The 13,595-nt window shown below is 37.3% G+C and overlaps 2 protein-coding genes and 1 long non-coding RNA gene across 3 annotated transcripts; all 3 read left to right on the top strand.

Moving 5' to 3' along the window:
• Positions 1–4,069: 4,069 nt before the first annotated feature.
• Positions 4,070–5,415, top strand: prss59.1 (serine protease 59, tandem duplicate 1). Its single transcript, XM_051866353.1, has 6 exons — positions 4,070–4,225; positions 4,335–4,485; positions 4,565–4,815; positions 4,915–5,051; positions 5,141–5,242; positions 5,331–5,415. Exons 1-6 carry the CDS (start codon positions 4,186–4,188, stop codon positions 5,376–5,378), a joined length of 729 nt encoding a protein of 242 aa, XP_051722313.1. The 5' UTR covers positions 4,070–4,185; the 3' UTR covers positions 5,379–5,415.
• A 2,699-nt stretch (positions 5,416–8,114) lies between these two features.
• On the top strand, positions 8,115–10,731 carry LOC127497461 (uncharacterized). The gene is made up of 4 exons (XR_007925559.1): positions 8,115–9,690; positions 9,872–10,027; positions 10,220–10,375; positions 10,540–10,731. It is a non-coding gene; the product is annotated as an uncharacterized LOC127497461 (long non-coding RNA).
• A 921-nt stretch (positions 10,732–11,652) lies between these two features.
• Positions 11,653–13,083, top strand: mrpl17 (mitochondrial ribosomal protein L17). The gene is made up of 3 exons (XM_051866388.1): positions 11,653–12,059; positions 12,589–12,657; positions 12,758–13,083. Exons 1-3 carry the CDS (start codon positions 11,886–11,888, stop codon positions 13,016–13,018), a joined length of 504 nt encoding a protein of 167 aa, XP_051722348.1. The 5' UTR covers positions 11,653–11,885; the 3' UTR covers positions 13,019–13,083.
• The last annotated feature ends 512 nt before the right edge of the window (positions 13,084–13,595 follow it).

The raw sequence follows: 13,595 nt of genomic DNA, 5'->3' as shown, positions 1-13,595 counted from the left end.
TTGCCTTGGCCAAAACTGCCACAGTAGCCCCTCACTGCAGAACACTTGAGATCCAGGGGGCGGAGTCGGGTAGGTTAAGGGATATATAAAGTGGGAGGAGTTGGATCCAGATAGAGGGGGTGGGGATGGGTAGTTTTAGATCCAGGGGGCGGAGGCGGGTAGGTTTAGGGATAAGTAAAGTGGGAGGAGTTGGATCTGCAGTGAGGACCATCTCGAAAAGAGAGAGTTCATGCAGTAAATTTCATTCCATTCAGACTTCATAGGTGTTTTAAAAGAAATGTGTGACAAAAACATGCCTTAAAGCTGCAAATAATCTGCTTGCCAAAGGCTTTCCTGACAGATGGCTAATGGAATAGCCTTCTGCTTACTGTGTAATATTTACACTGAATACAGTAAACAGAACAGAAATGCTATTTTTGAACAACTTATTTTACATAAGTTGAATGAAATCCATATTAAGCATAATTGTAAGATAATGCATAACATAGGTTCATTTGAGTAACATGAAACTAGGCCAGCATAGCCCTTTACCACACAAGCAGTTTAAGAGAAAATTAATATATAGGCTATATTAAAAAAAAAAAATACTATGAATCCCTTGGTTTATGATCTGAGAGTTTATGATTTAAGACTAGAGATTGAAGAATATTTGCTCTATGCTTCTCTAAGAGGTTTTGATTTTTGAGAAAGTCAATTGTGAACATTAACCTAAATGTTAGTTAACTGCTGCCTAAGGTCTAATGGAGAGTCTCATCAGAGAGTCAAATCTTAAAATTAATGGCAAATTAAAATAGAAAAGCTATTCTGAAAGCTATGTCCCTGGATACTAGAGAATGGCAAGAAAAGACTGAGTCTTTGGAGCTGAATTTTTGGTTCATTTGGTTATTCGTTTAATATTAAAAGCACTGAATTTACTGAATTCTGTCTCCCAATACAAATCCACTTGTAGGAGTAAATACCCCACATTTCAAGATAATATAAATATAGAGATCTTGCCTCTCACCTTGTCCTTGGATTTTTCCGGTGACCTGTGACAGCATCTGGGTGTTTCCCAGCTTATAGTACAAATTTGGATCCACATGTTTGGTAGTCTAAAGCCTTTTATACTTTTAAACTAAATATAGTTTATATTTATATAGTTTAAAACTACACAATAAAACCACCAGTGTTAAATGAACACTGTTAGTGTTAAATTAACATTGCCAGTGTTTATATAATCCACACCGGATTATATAAACACCGGGTGACACTGGAAGTGTTAATTTAACACTGGTTGTTTTGCTGTGTATATATAGCCATTTCTACAAAAAGGACTAACTATATGTTATTTATATAGATAATAAGGATTGTTAAGGTATTTTTCAGCAACAATATATTTTAACTTTAACATAAGAAACTACTACTTTTAAAGTAAAAAATACCTGATTCTGTGAGGAGAAAGTAGTTTTGGAAATTAAGATTTCAATATTAATTTTTTTTAATTTACAAATTAATTCTCAAGTAAATTTTGATGCATTTCACTCAGCATCATTTCATACAAGAGCTAGGAACAATACCTGATAGTAGTTCAGCGCATTAAAAAAAAACTTTCATTTTTTTCATTAAGAAAAAATATTGAGTGCAGCTGTGACAATTTAACAAATCTAATCATAACCCATTTTTCTATGTATTCCTCTGTCTGAGGTCTGTTTGGGTGAGCACAACATTACTGAATGCGAGTTCTGAACAGTTCATTGACTCTGAATGTGCCATCAGCCACCTCAGTTATGACTGGAACATCATCAGTATATGCAGCCCATGTGCCCCTGCTGGCTCCATTTTCAGTGTCACTGGAGGAAAGGCCATGAGCTCCAGTGAGTAAAAGCTTTGAGTCAGTTTGTTACCAATTATGACGTGTTAAGATTGTTTATTATAGACTTTTTTTCTTTAGCTGCTCATTCCAAAAAGAGGCAGTGTCTGACATTCCCATCAGGCTTCACATGACTGTGCTGTGCTGCATACACTTGCAAAACAAGGACTCTTGCCAGTTAAAGAACAAGAGTCATTCGTAATACATTTAAACACAAAATGATTTGCTTTGAACTGTTTGCCTAGTTAACCTAACATAAAGGACCTTAACAATCACAATATACAGTACATTTTAGATTTAATCCACTATTCCTGGTGATCCTGGATTGAACTCGACTTTATATTTAAAAATGTGACCAGCAATGTCTTCCAAAGTAACTAAAGAAATAATAAAGAATAAATGTATTCCTGGTAGACATTTGTGCACTTTTTTTCTTTTCTCCAAATAATTAGCAGGAAAAATTCTGCACACTTTTATAAGAAAAAATTGTAACTATTTTATTGTTCTCAAGGAAAAATAATGCCATGAACACTGATGTTAACAGTGTGGAGCCAAGAAAATAACAGAATATTATAAGCAAAGGATCATTTACTCTGCCATTACCGCACTTGAAATTTTCAAATAGACCTGTACATCTGTTGTTTCTAGATGACTTTTTTTGTGCTACTTGATAACCTGTGTCAGGCTTTAGGGCACAATACCAATAACCAATTGTCTTATGCATGTTGCAAATAATTTTACAAAAATTATTAAGTGAAGTGAAGCTGCAATAAATTAATAAGTTAATTGGTAATTAATAAGCAGGTACCTTTGACTAAACTTAACAGACACGCTATAACTGTGCAAAATCAAAAATCTGAAAATACACTGGGATCAAAAGTGTTTTACAAGAATCTTTAGATGGCATGTTTTAGGTCACGTGAAGATATATGTTACACCAAAATGAAAGAAAAAAACATATCTCTCCTGCTGAAAATGTTTGTTAAGGTCTATTGAGAAAAATAAATTCAATTAAATGCAAAATCTCTAGTTTGAGTCTATTCAATTATGCATTTATTGTTTTTCTATTTTTAATTAATTATTTTAATTTTAAATTATGAATTAATTCATCAGTTAGATATTGCAAAAGATAACATTTACTTTCAAGTCTTTTGAAATTTGTAACAATTTGTAGTGTAATTTCATGGAAATATCAATTGTTATGCATTCTAATTGCACAGATAAAATAATCTATAGTTAATAAGATGTATGAATAGTTATAGTTAATAATAGCATGAAAAAGCCACAACAAATAGTTGCATGAAGCACAAATACTGAATGCATTTCATTTAAACATGTAAGTAATACATATCAATAACATAAATGACTTACCAACTAGCCATGAAATCAATGACAGAAACAACTCATGAGTAAAATAAAAAATTTACAGGCAAAACAAACTGGCCACAAATATAATTGCATGCTTGTTAAATGAATGTTTACTACAGGACTATTAGAAATGCAACTCTATTAACTTATAAGCAGTTTTCATGAGAAATATTACCAGGAAAAATGTCCTGTTTTCTGACTTAATTGTGAAATAGTCAGGGACAAGTATAGATGTAAAACCTGGGTGAGAAGATGGACAGCTGTGGAAAACTTGTTTCAGAGTGGAAGCCTGCTGTCAAGGTTGCAAAGCCAACAGCACAGCTGCTGGATCTCCCTGGTTGTATCCAAAACTGACGTACTGTCTTATCTACACACTGTCAACACTTTGTTCAAAATGTAATTTTGCCCTCTAATATGTTTCTCAGAATGTTAATACTTCTGTATTGCAGGTAGATTTCCACTGTTAGGTTAAGGAGGTTTTGGCTTTACGTTTTTGAAAATGTATGACAAAAACATTTTACCTTTGAGAATATACACTAAGTAATCATAAAAACAATATATTTTTTTACTTTACATGCTCTATTCACTCTAAAAAATGCTGGGTTGTTTCAACCCATGTTTGGCTCAAATATGGACGAACCAATCTGTTGGTTTAAATGGTTGGGTTGTCCATATTTGATCCAAACATGGGTTGAAACAACCCAGCATTTTTAGAGTGTACACTGGGTGACATTAGAGTGTCAATGCAGCCCCTAGCATAGTGTTGTAACATTCAAGCAATCAAGATGTAATACTGTTTTTCTTCATGGAAACACAATGATAGTGAATTATTTATCAGACTTCAGATAGGTCTTTTGGAGCTGATTGGTCAATGGCAGACCGCTGGGGCGTGGATCTATAGGCTGACAGTCTCATAAATACTGCGAGTAAGGAGCGAAGCCATCATCGAACAGGTTCAATCAGCAGTCATGAGGTCTTTGGTGTTCCTGGTGCTCCTTGGAGCTGCCTGTGAGTAAAAATTCCATTTTATAATAGCAATTATGAATTTTGCACATTTCACAAGTAGTGATGGAAAAGGTGAGTCAATATACTGATGATACTCTCTCATTGTATGTAGTCGCTCTGGATGATGACAAGATTGTCGGGGGATATGAGTGCACACCCTATTCCCAGCCCTGGACAGTTTCTCTGAACTCTGGCTACCACTTTTGCGGTGGCTCTCTGGTCAGCGAGTACTGGGTTGTGTCTGCTGCTCACTGCTACAAGTCGTAAGTGGCGTCTTCATAGAGTAGCTCATGTTCCGGTCCGTTGGTTTCCTCAGTTCTGAACAGTAGTTTTGTCTTTCAGACGTGTGGAGGTCCGTTTGGGCGAGCACAATATCGCAGTTAATGAGGGTTCTGAGCAGTACATCACCTCTGAAAAGGTCATTCGCCACCCCAGCTATAACTCCTGGACCATTGACAGTGACATCATGCTGATCAAGCTTAGCAAGGCTGCCACCCTCAATCAGTATGTGCAGCCTGTGGCCCTGCCCAGTGGCTGTGCCGCCGCTGGCACCTTGTGCAGAGTCGCTGGCTGGGGAAACACCATGAGTTCCAGTGAGTGACTGAGTTCATGATGTCACTTCCTTCACACTTGATGTTCATAGCACTTGAGTGTACTCTTGCTTCATTGCTGTTTTATTCATTTCTTTGTAGCTGCTGATTCCAACAAGCTTCAGTGTCTGGAGATCCCCATCTTGTCCGACAGTGACTGTAACAACTCCTATCCTGGCATGATCACCAGCACTATGTTCTGTGCTGGATACCTGGAGGGAGGAAAGGACTCTTGCCAGGTAGGAGATGATAAGAAATAGTGTTGTCAAGCAAATATTATCTGTGACTATCTTAAAAATAACCAGCGGTTATCTTTCTTTTTTTTCAGGGTGACTCTGGTGGCCCTGTGGTGTGCAATAATCAGCTGCATGGTATTGTGTCCTGGGGTTATGGCTGTGCTGAGAAGAATCATCCTGGTGTCTATGGCAAGGTAATATTGTTAATAAGTGTTACAAAACAATATGTTTGGTGTGATATGAAGGACTTACAAGATTTCTATGAATTCTCTTTTCTTCAAGGTCTGTTCATTCAGCCAATGGATCGCCGACACCATAAGCAGCAACTAAAGATGACCCAAAGTCACATACACCCTCCAAATCTGCAATCCATCATTTTTTTTTTTTTTCTTTATTTTGGAGATAAAAAACTTATGTGAAAATAAAAGCATTTAAAAAAATCCTGCTTTTTCCCAAGTGCTTCATTCATATTTGTGAATAAATACTGAATATATTGTTGTAAGTACTTTAAGAGGCCTATATTTAAATGTACAATGCTCTCAGCAAACAATTACTTACCAAAGCAACACATTTTTTATTTTTTATTTTTTTTTTACAGGAATCTAAAAGTTTCTAATACTTCTAATAATCAAGACAAACAATTTATCAAGACACACAGCTATTAATTAAGTAAATTAGCTATTAACACAGCTATTAAGTAAAAATTATTGTCTTGTTTTCAGAAAAATTAAGTCAAAATTAAGTGAGTTTTTCCTTAAAACAAGCAAAATAATCTGCCAATGGGGTAAGCAAAATAATCTTATTTCAAACCAAAAAAACAAGATTATTTTGCTTACCCCATTGAAAGATTATTTTGCTTGTTTTAAGGAAAAACTCACTTAATTTTGACTTATTTTTTTCTGAAAACAAGACAATAATTTTTACTTGTCTAGAAAATGTTTCTTGATTTAAGAATTCTTAGATATTTGGACTAGAAAGAAGACAAAAAAAAAAAAAAAAAAATCTTTTGCAGTGCAGAATTAGTGTTGTAGTCAAGACCACCTAAACTGAGACCAAGTCGACCAAGCTTTTACGGTATGAGATTCAGATGAACTATAAAAACGAGAAGAAAGTCGTGTCTGAAAGCTGCAATCAAATGTTTATTGGTAAAAATGAATGGAGAATGTCTCGTGTTTTTCGGTGGGTGCTCGACCATTTCCGTCGGTGTTCGAGCCTATAAAAAATAATGGTTTAAAATGCTTAGTCGATCTTTGTATTTGTATTGCAAGTCCAGTTTAATCCAACGAAACAGCATAGATCTCCCGTCACTCACACAAACACTTGAGTTATTGTGCTCCGTGCTCCATTGTGATGTCATTATGATCGCCACATTCCAATAGAACGTTCGGTGACAAATATGACGGCAGAGGCATTTATGCATTTTGTAGCGAGTTGGCGAGTGATCGTGAGTATGATTTTTTTTATACAGGGTTTGGGGATTTGAATTATAATACATATTGCAAAATCTCAGAGAAGATTCTTCTTAAACAACAGAATGTTATTAAGTCATTGCACATTGAGATAAATTAATAGGCATGCTATAGGCTACACAGTTGTGATTTGTGTGGAAAGTTTCGGGGAGGCTGATATGTAAACCAATAATAATCAAAACAATGAAAAATGGGTTTGATTTTTTAGATATATTTGTTGATAATTATGCTCCCATACACAGATGATATCCTCCTTTTCATTTAGCCCCCTTATGCCTCTAACAGCCATTTTTGACAGAAGAATGTTCATTTGAATGTCTATTCTCATTGGTTAGTTTAGCATGAACAGAGCCTTTATTGCTGTCATCCTCTTCTATTCTGCAGTCAATAAAATTTGCCTTGACTACCGGGCATGACAGAAAAAGATACATACTTTTACATTATATGCATCTTAGTTAATTTGTAGGTAAATTGATAAGAACAAAACTTAACTTTTTCAGCTTCATTATTCATTTTTAATACATTTTAAGGCCTTGCCTTGCCTCTTCTGATGGACAGCCACTGGGCATACACTGTAAAAAAAAAAAAAAAAAAAAGGAAAAATGGAGAATTTTTAGAACTAAGACAATCAGCTTCCAGGTTCTTGTTTACTGAACTCATCTCTTTCCTTATCCTCTTCCTTTCACAGTGTTTTACAGATATAGATTGCAGTATTGTTCAGTTCTTTAGACTATCATATCCAAAATGAATATGAGTATGTCAACGATGCCCACCAGTTTTCCTGAGAGTGGAGAGCAATCTCCTGAACTCTCAGATGAGCTCACCATGGCCCTTGCTGCAGGGCGGTGGTGGGCAATAATGGAGGTTGCATGCCCCATCTCTGAGGAACCTGAGTATGGGGACCTCACCTCAGGGCTGTGGTGGGGAACAGTGGAGGCAGGAGATACTTCACGCCCTACATCCCCGGTCTTCATTGATGCATCTGAGAAGGCTCAGTCCCTGCATTCAAGTTTCTCAGATGCAAAGGTGAAGACCACGAAGCAGTGGAGGCAAAGGAAGACACAGGGCGCACCAATGCCTGCTGGGTCTACACAGGGACCACCTGTGCCCGCCAGGTCCCAACAGGGAACACCTGTGCATGCCAGTTCTAAGAAAGTGAACCTCACCTCATCCCTGGTCTTCAGTGATGCATCTGAGAAGGCCCTGCACTCAGATGCAACACTGAAGACCACGGAGCAGCAGAGAAAGCAAAGGCTGAAAAAGCCACAGGGAGCACAAGTGGCTGCCAAGTCCTCACAGGCAGCACCTGTGTTTGCTGGGTCTCCACAGGAAGCATCCGTGCCCAAGTCTCTGCAGAGAGCACCTGTGCCTGCCCCAAAGGTGCCCTCATGTTCCCCACAGGAAACACCCATGCCAGAAAAGGTCCCAGTTAGGCAAAAACTAATTTTCCCTGAGCCGCTGAGGCAGCAGCAGAAGTCTCAAGCTTCTTTTTCTTTTCAGAGAACACTGCCTGAGAACATATCAAAGATGCAAAAGCTAAAGATTCCTGAGCCTTTGGGAAGAGAGCTTCTGCAGCAGAAGCCTCATGGTTCTTCTCTTCAGGGAGCACCTGTGCCTGAAAAGACCTCAAAGCAGAAAAAAATAAAGATCCTTGAGCCACTGAGACGAGAGCTACTGCAGCAGAAGCCTCAAGTTTCTCTTCAGGTAGCACCGCTTGACAACATCTCAAAGAGGCAAAAGCTCAAGATTCCTGAGCCTTTGAGACGAGAGCTTCTGCAGCAGAAGTCTCAAGCTTCTTTTTCTTTTCAGAGAACACTGCCTGACAACATCTCAAAGAGGCAAAAGCTCAAGATTCCTGAACCACTGAGACGAGAGCTACTGCAGCAAAAGCCTCAAGCTTCTCTTCAGGGAGCTCTGTCTGACAACATCTCAAAGAGGCAAAAGCTCAAGGTTCCTGAGCCTATAAAACAGGAGCTGCTACAACAAAATCCTCAAGCATCTTCTCTTCAGGGAGCACTTGTGCCTGACAAGACCCCTAAGAGGCAAAAACTAAAGATCCCGGAGCCACTGAAGAAGGAGATGCTCCAGCAGAAGCCTGTCAGTTGGACACAGGGAGCACCCGTCCCTGACAAGATCCCAGAGAAGAAAAAACTGAAAATCCCTGAGCTGCTGAGAAAGGAGTTGTTACAGCAGAAGCCCAAAGCCTCTTTCGTACAGGGAGCCATGCCTGCCAAGTCACCACAGGATACTCCTATACCTGACAGGACCCCAGTGGGAGCTCCTGTGCATGCCAGGACTCCACAGGGAGCTGCAGTGCCCGTTAGGTCTCCAAAGGGAGCAGATATCCCCTCACGGATCCCAAAAGGTGCGCTTGTGCATTCTGGGACCTCACAAGGAGCACTTGTGCCTGCAGGTTCCCCACAACAGGTAGAAATCCCTAAGCAGCAGAGGCAAAAGCAGAGAAAGCAGCAGAGAGAGCAGATGCAACAGAATATCCCAAAGGGAGCGTCTGTGCCTCCTAAGACCTCACAGAGAGCACTTCTTCCACCTTGTTCCCCACAAGGAGTGTCCAAGTTTCAACAGGAAGCACTTATGGCTGCCAGTGCTCCACAAGCTGCACCAGTGCCCGTGAACCTGTCCCTATTCCTACAGGGGACCCCCCAGGGAGCAGAAGTGCCCGATACCATAAAGCAAGGGAAATGCTGGATCCCTCAACATCTGAGGCAGCAGAAGCCCAGTCCCTTAGTACAGTCCCTTCCTGGACCACCCATGTCCAGTCAGAGTAAGAGGCTGTGCCCGTGGAGCACAGAAGCACCTGTAAGTCCTTTCCATCTCTCATTTAAAAAAAAAAAAAAAAAATGAATCATTGACTTCAAATATGCTACTATGTTTTCTAGGTACTCTATTAAAAATCTTTTATATTGTATTTCAAAAAGATAGAAAGATATGTCTTTAGATTTAGTCTAAGAAGCACTCATTAAAGCTGCCCAACATGATTATGTTTGTTCCTTCAACAGGACAATGTAGGTGTGTGTCAGCCACCTCCACAAAATAAAATATGTGTGGAAATTGACAAGAAGGTGCAGCAAAGGAGCCAGAACCAGATAAGCACTTCACGCCTTGACCAGAGCAGCCTTCAGCCCAGGTCCCAGCTGAACCGGAAGAGAGCACTGGTTAGTTTCCTCCTCTCTTTCAAATTTTATTTCAAACACTTTTATAATTTAATCTATGACATATTATTTTCAGTTTAAAGAACCCTCAAATAGAAATTGTAGAAGCAGTCTTTAGATTTTCTCTAAAAATCACTCATGAAATCTGGTCAGCGTTATATGATTATGTCTGTTCCTTCAACAGGACAACGTAGGTGTGTGTCAGCCACCTCCACAAAATAAAATATGTGTGGAAATTGACAAGAAGGTGCAGCTAAGGAGCCAGAACCACATAAGCACTTCACGCCTCGACCAGAGCAGCCTTCAGCTCAGGTCCCGGCTGAACCGGAAGAGAGCATTGGTTAGTTTCCTCCTTTCTTTCAAATTTTATTTCAAACACTTTAATAATTTCATCTATGACTAGTATCATATTCTTTTCAGTTTATAGAACCCTCATACTGAAATTGAAGAAGCAATATGTCTTTAGATTTTCTCTAAGAATCACTCATGAAATTTGGTCAGCGTTACATAAGTATGTCTGTTCCTTCAACAGGACAATGTAGGTGTGTGTCAGCCACCTCCACAAAATAAAATATGTGTGGAAATTGACAAGAAGGAGAAGCGAAGGAGCCAGAACCACATAAGCTCTTCACGCCTCGACCAGAGCAGCCTTCAGCTCAGGTCCCGGCTGAACCGGAAGAGAGCATTGGTTAGTTTCCTCCTTTCTTTCAAATTTTATTTTAAACACTTTAATTATTTAATCTATGACTAGTATATTCTTTTCAGTTTATAGAACCCTGTTTTTAGATTTTCTCTAAGAATCACTCATGAAATCTGGTCAGCGTTACATGATTATGTCTGTTCCTTCAACAGGACAATGCAGGTGTGGACCAGTCACCTCCACATAAAAAGCAGCGCTTGGCAATCAAAGACCAGCAGTTGGAACCAGGGAGCTTTAAGCAAATGTGCTATTTATGTAGCATATTCATACATTTTTGTAACGTTTTAAATATTTAATATATAATATGTCATGTTAATTTGTTATATTGTTTTTTTTATTATTTGTATTGTGTACGTTTTTAATTTGAATGTATGTGTAATAAAAAAAATAAAATATAAACTGTTTTATTTATATATCAAGGATAACACATTAATTAAGGTGAATTCAGGTTGATTGGGACACTTTTTTCCAGTCATCTCAATGGCAAAAAGTGTCCCAATCACCCTGAATTCACCCCTTTATAAATATGCCACTTTAAGCCAAAATAGATAATCTCCTGTCTCTGGGCTGATTAAATGTTAAAAAGAAGCTGTACACTAAGCCAAAGGATACCATTGTAACAACATAATTCCTATTTTCTACAATTTATGGCTGAAGAAAATGGTTGTATAATACAACTGTATATTCACTTTCAGTATACATTTTTGCATGAATAGCCTGTATCCTAAACATCATCACATAAAGGTTTGTTTTAATAACATTTTTATGACAGATTTAAGTCCAAATAACCTTGTGAAAATCTTATCTCACTGACCATTGGGTTCCCCAAGACTTTTTCTACTTTTCTTTTATCAGTGGGCCTTTTGTATACCAAAATAATAATAATAAAAAAAAATAAAAAATTGTGAATCTCTAAAGCTAGTTATAAATATTTGTTTCTATAAATTATATTAGCCAGTATAATTGCATATAATAAAATAACTTTTGGATTTCTAAAGTGTGTTTTGGAGGAGTATGTATATAGTATATATGGGTATCAGACACTCCAAGCACGGACTATAACACTTAGCCTAAAGCTTAAAAGTTCTCCTCTAAGTATTTTCTGAATAAATGATGATAACATTTAGTTATCTCAGATCTACTTAATATATGACAAGGAAAACTGACATAAAGCTTTTCAGTGGTAAAATTTAACCTTATTTAGTGCTTTATGTAATCGCTTTTGTCAACGCTTGCATGCGGAACTTTATTCAAGTCTCGTTTTTCATTCAGGACTCTTCAGACCGACGTACCATCACACATGTATTGCTGCTGTGCTGTCGTCTGAATGTACAACCTTATACTCTAGATGAAATAAATGCGCTTGTTTATCTACAGTGGGTGCAGTCACTGACCACAGCAGTGCTCGTTTGAGTTTTATTTGTTTTTGCAATAAATATAACGTTTTGTAACAAAGGCGATTTATTTTTTGGAGTAGTGTCCTTCATCGCTTCTTGAAATGCGACTCACCCTGCGGGCTTTGATTTCCCATGGCCGGGTGGCTCGTCGGATGGGGCTCGGACCTGAGTCCAGAATCAACATTCTTCGGAACATACTCACTGGTCTGGTTCGACACGAGAGAATAGAAACAACAAGAGCTCGAGCCGATGAAGTTCGCTTTTACGCTGAAAAGGCAAGTACAAGTAGGCTACAAGTTTTCAGTACCTTGCTTTCCATTTTTCACTGAGGGACATTTTTGACTAGTTATTGTTATTTTTGATAAATTTATGAAATTTATGATTTTACTTACGAAAAATATTTTGACAGAATAAAGATTTGATCGTGATCGTAAAATTGATCAAACTCACTGCTGGTCTGACTGCCATGAGATCTTGTCACATTAGAATAATAGAATAAATATGAACTTTTTTTGTAGTTTCTTGGCATTTAAGAAAACAATTACTAATATATATAATATATAAAATATATATATATATATATATATGTGATATTGAGGTTAAGCTGAAATGTCCAAAATAGTAAAATTCTGAAAGATTTAAAATTTGAAGAAAAAAAATTAGAAAAAAAGTAGAGTTTTGTGGTTTCAACACAAATAAAAAGTTTAAATCCATTTATTCTATTCTTTAAAATGATTGTTTTGAATGATTGTTTTGTTTCTATTTTGGCTTTTTATTTTTTTAACATATGTGTTCTTTTTTTAGTTGATTGATTATGCTAAAAAAGGAGATACTAATGAAAAGTCAATGAAAATGGCTGATTTCTGGCTAACGGTAAGTTTTCAGTCATTATTTAAAGTGTTTCTAACAATTAAGTGTAAAGCAAATCTACATTGATTTTGATTTTTAACATTTTTTATAATTCTCTATTCAGGAAAAAGATTTGATCCCCAAACTCTTCAAAGTTCTGGCGGTAAGATTTGAGAATCAGACAGGTGGATATACACGCATGGCCCGCATTCCTAACAGAGAGAATCTGGACCGCGCAGCCATGGCTGTCCTGGAGTACAAAGGCAACCCTTTCCCTCCCCTGTTCCCCATGAAACGTGTCAGTGAACTCAGCTTGGTAAACCAACTTCTGAAAGGATACCGAGAAGAAAAAGCTCAAATGGTCACTGAGAAAAAGGACTTATAATCTTTCTTTGTATTTGTACATTATATTTCATGTAATAAACCAGCATATATTAAATTAAAATCTCAGTTTTGTGTCTGTATGGTTGATGCCTAACATGTTCATGATTTCAATTGATTTTAAATCAATATTTTCAGAATATATATGACTGTATAAGATAAGTGTGTTTGGGGTCCTGTAACTGGTAACAAACATGTTATTTTCACCATTTTTAATTAGCATTTTGTCTTCACTAATTCATTCCAGATGGTCCTGTTGTGACAAGCGAATGAAAGGATACATATTCCATATCTCTCAGTTAATGGTCATTAAAAAAAGTATTGCTTGACAGTATAAATAAATATCTAACTTAGCTCCTGCAGTTCTAAAAAATCTGTACTATTAAAATGTGGGATGAAACAGGCTAAAACAAACAAAAAAGGTTTGTGTGAATATATTATTTTGGATGAATCTGTTCATGTTCCGAAGTACTCATCTTTGTTTGGGTGCAGCCCCCTGTTTTAATTTTTTCCTTGCCTCCCAATATGGGTCAAAATGCTCGTTTTTTTTATTATGAATATTGTAAAATTTAAGATTCACT

The sequence above is a fragment of the Ctenopharyngodon idella genome, chromosome 16 (genome assembly GCF_019924925.1).
Source record: "Ctenopharyngodon idella isolate HZGC_01 chromosome 16, HZGC01, whole genome shotgun sequence".
NCBI lineage: Eukaryota > Metazoa > Chordata > Actinopteri > Cypriniformes > Xenocyprididae > Ctenopharyngodon > Ctenopharyngodon idella.
Note: the sequence above shows the minus strand (reverse complement) of the source record. Positions and strands in the feature narration are given on the sequence as shown.

Bases quoted from the DNA above. Each gene is read 5' to 3' on its own strand.
- prss59.1 (XM_051866353.1), top strand. From the start codon at position 4,186: ATGAGGTCTTTGGTGTTCCTGGTGCTCCTTGGAGCTGCCT. The intron at 4,486-4,564 runs GTAAGTGGCGTC...TTTGTCTTTCAG, and splicing joins GCTGCTCACTGCTACAAGTC to ACGTGTGGAGGTCCGTTTGG. The intron at 5,243-5,330 runs GTAATATTGTTA...CTTTTCTTCAAG, and splicing joins ATCCTGGTGTCTATGGCAAG to GTCTGTTCATTCAGCCAATG.
- mrpl17 (XM_051866388.1), top strand. From the start codon at position 11,886: ATGCGACTCACCCTGCGGGCTTTGATTTCCCATGGCCGGGTGGCTCGT. The intron at 12,060-12,588 runs GCAAGTACAAGT...TTCTTTTTTTAG, and splicing joins TTCGCTTTTACGCTGAAAAG to TTGATTGATTATGCTAAAAA. The intron at 12,658-12,757 runs GTAAGTTTTCAG...TTCTCTATTCAG, and splicing joins TGGCTGATTTCTGGCTAACG to GAAAAAGATTTGATCCCCAA.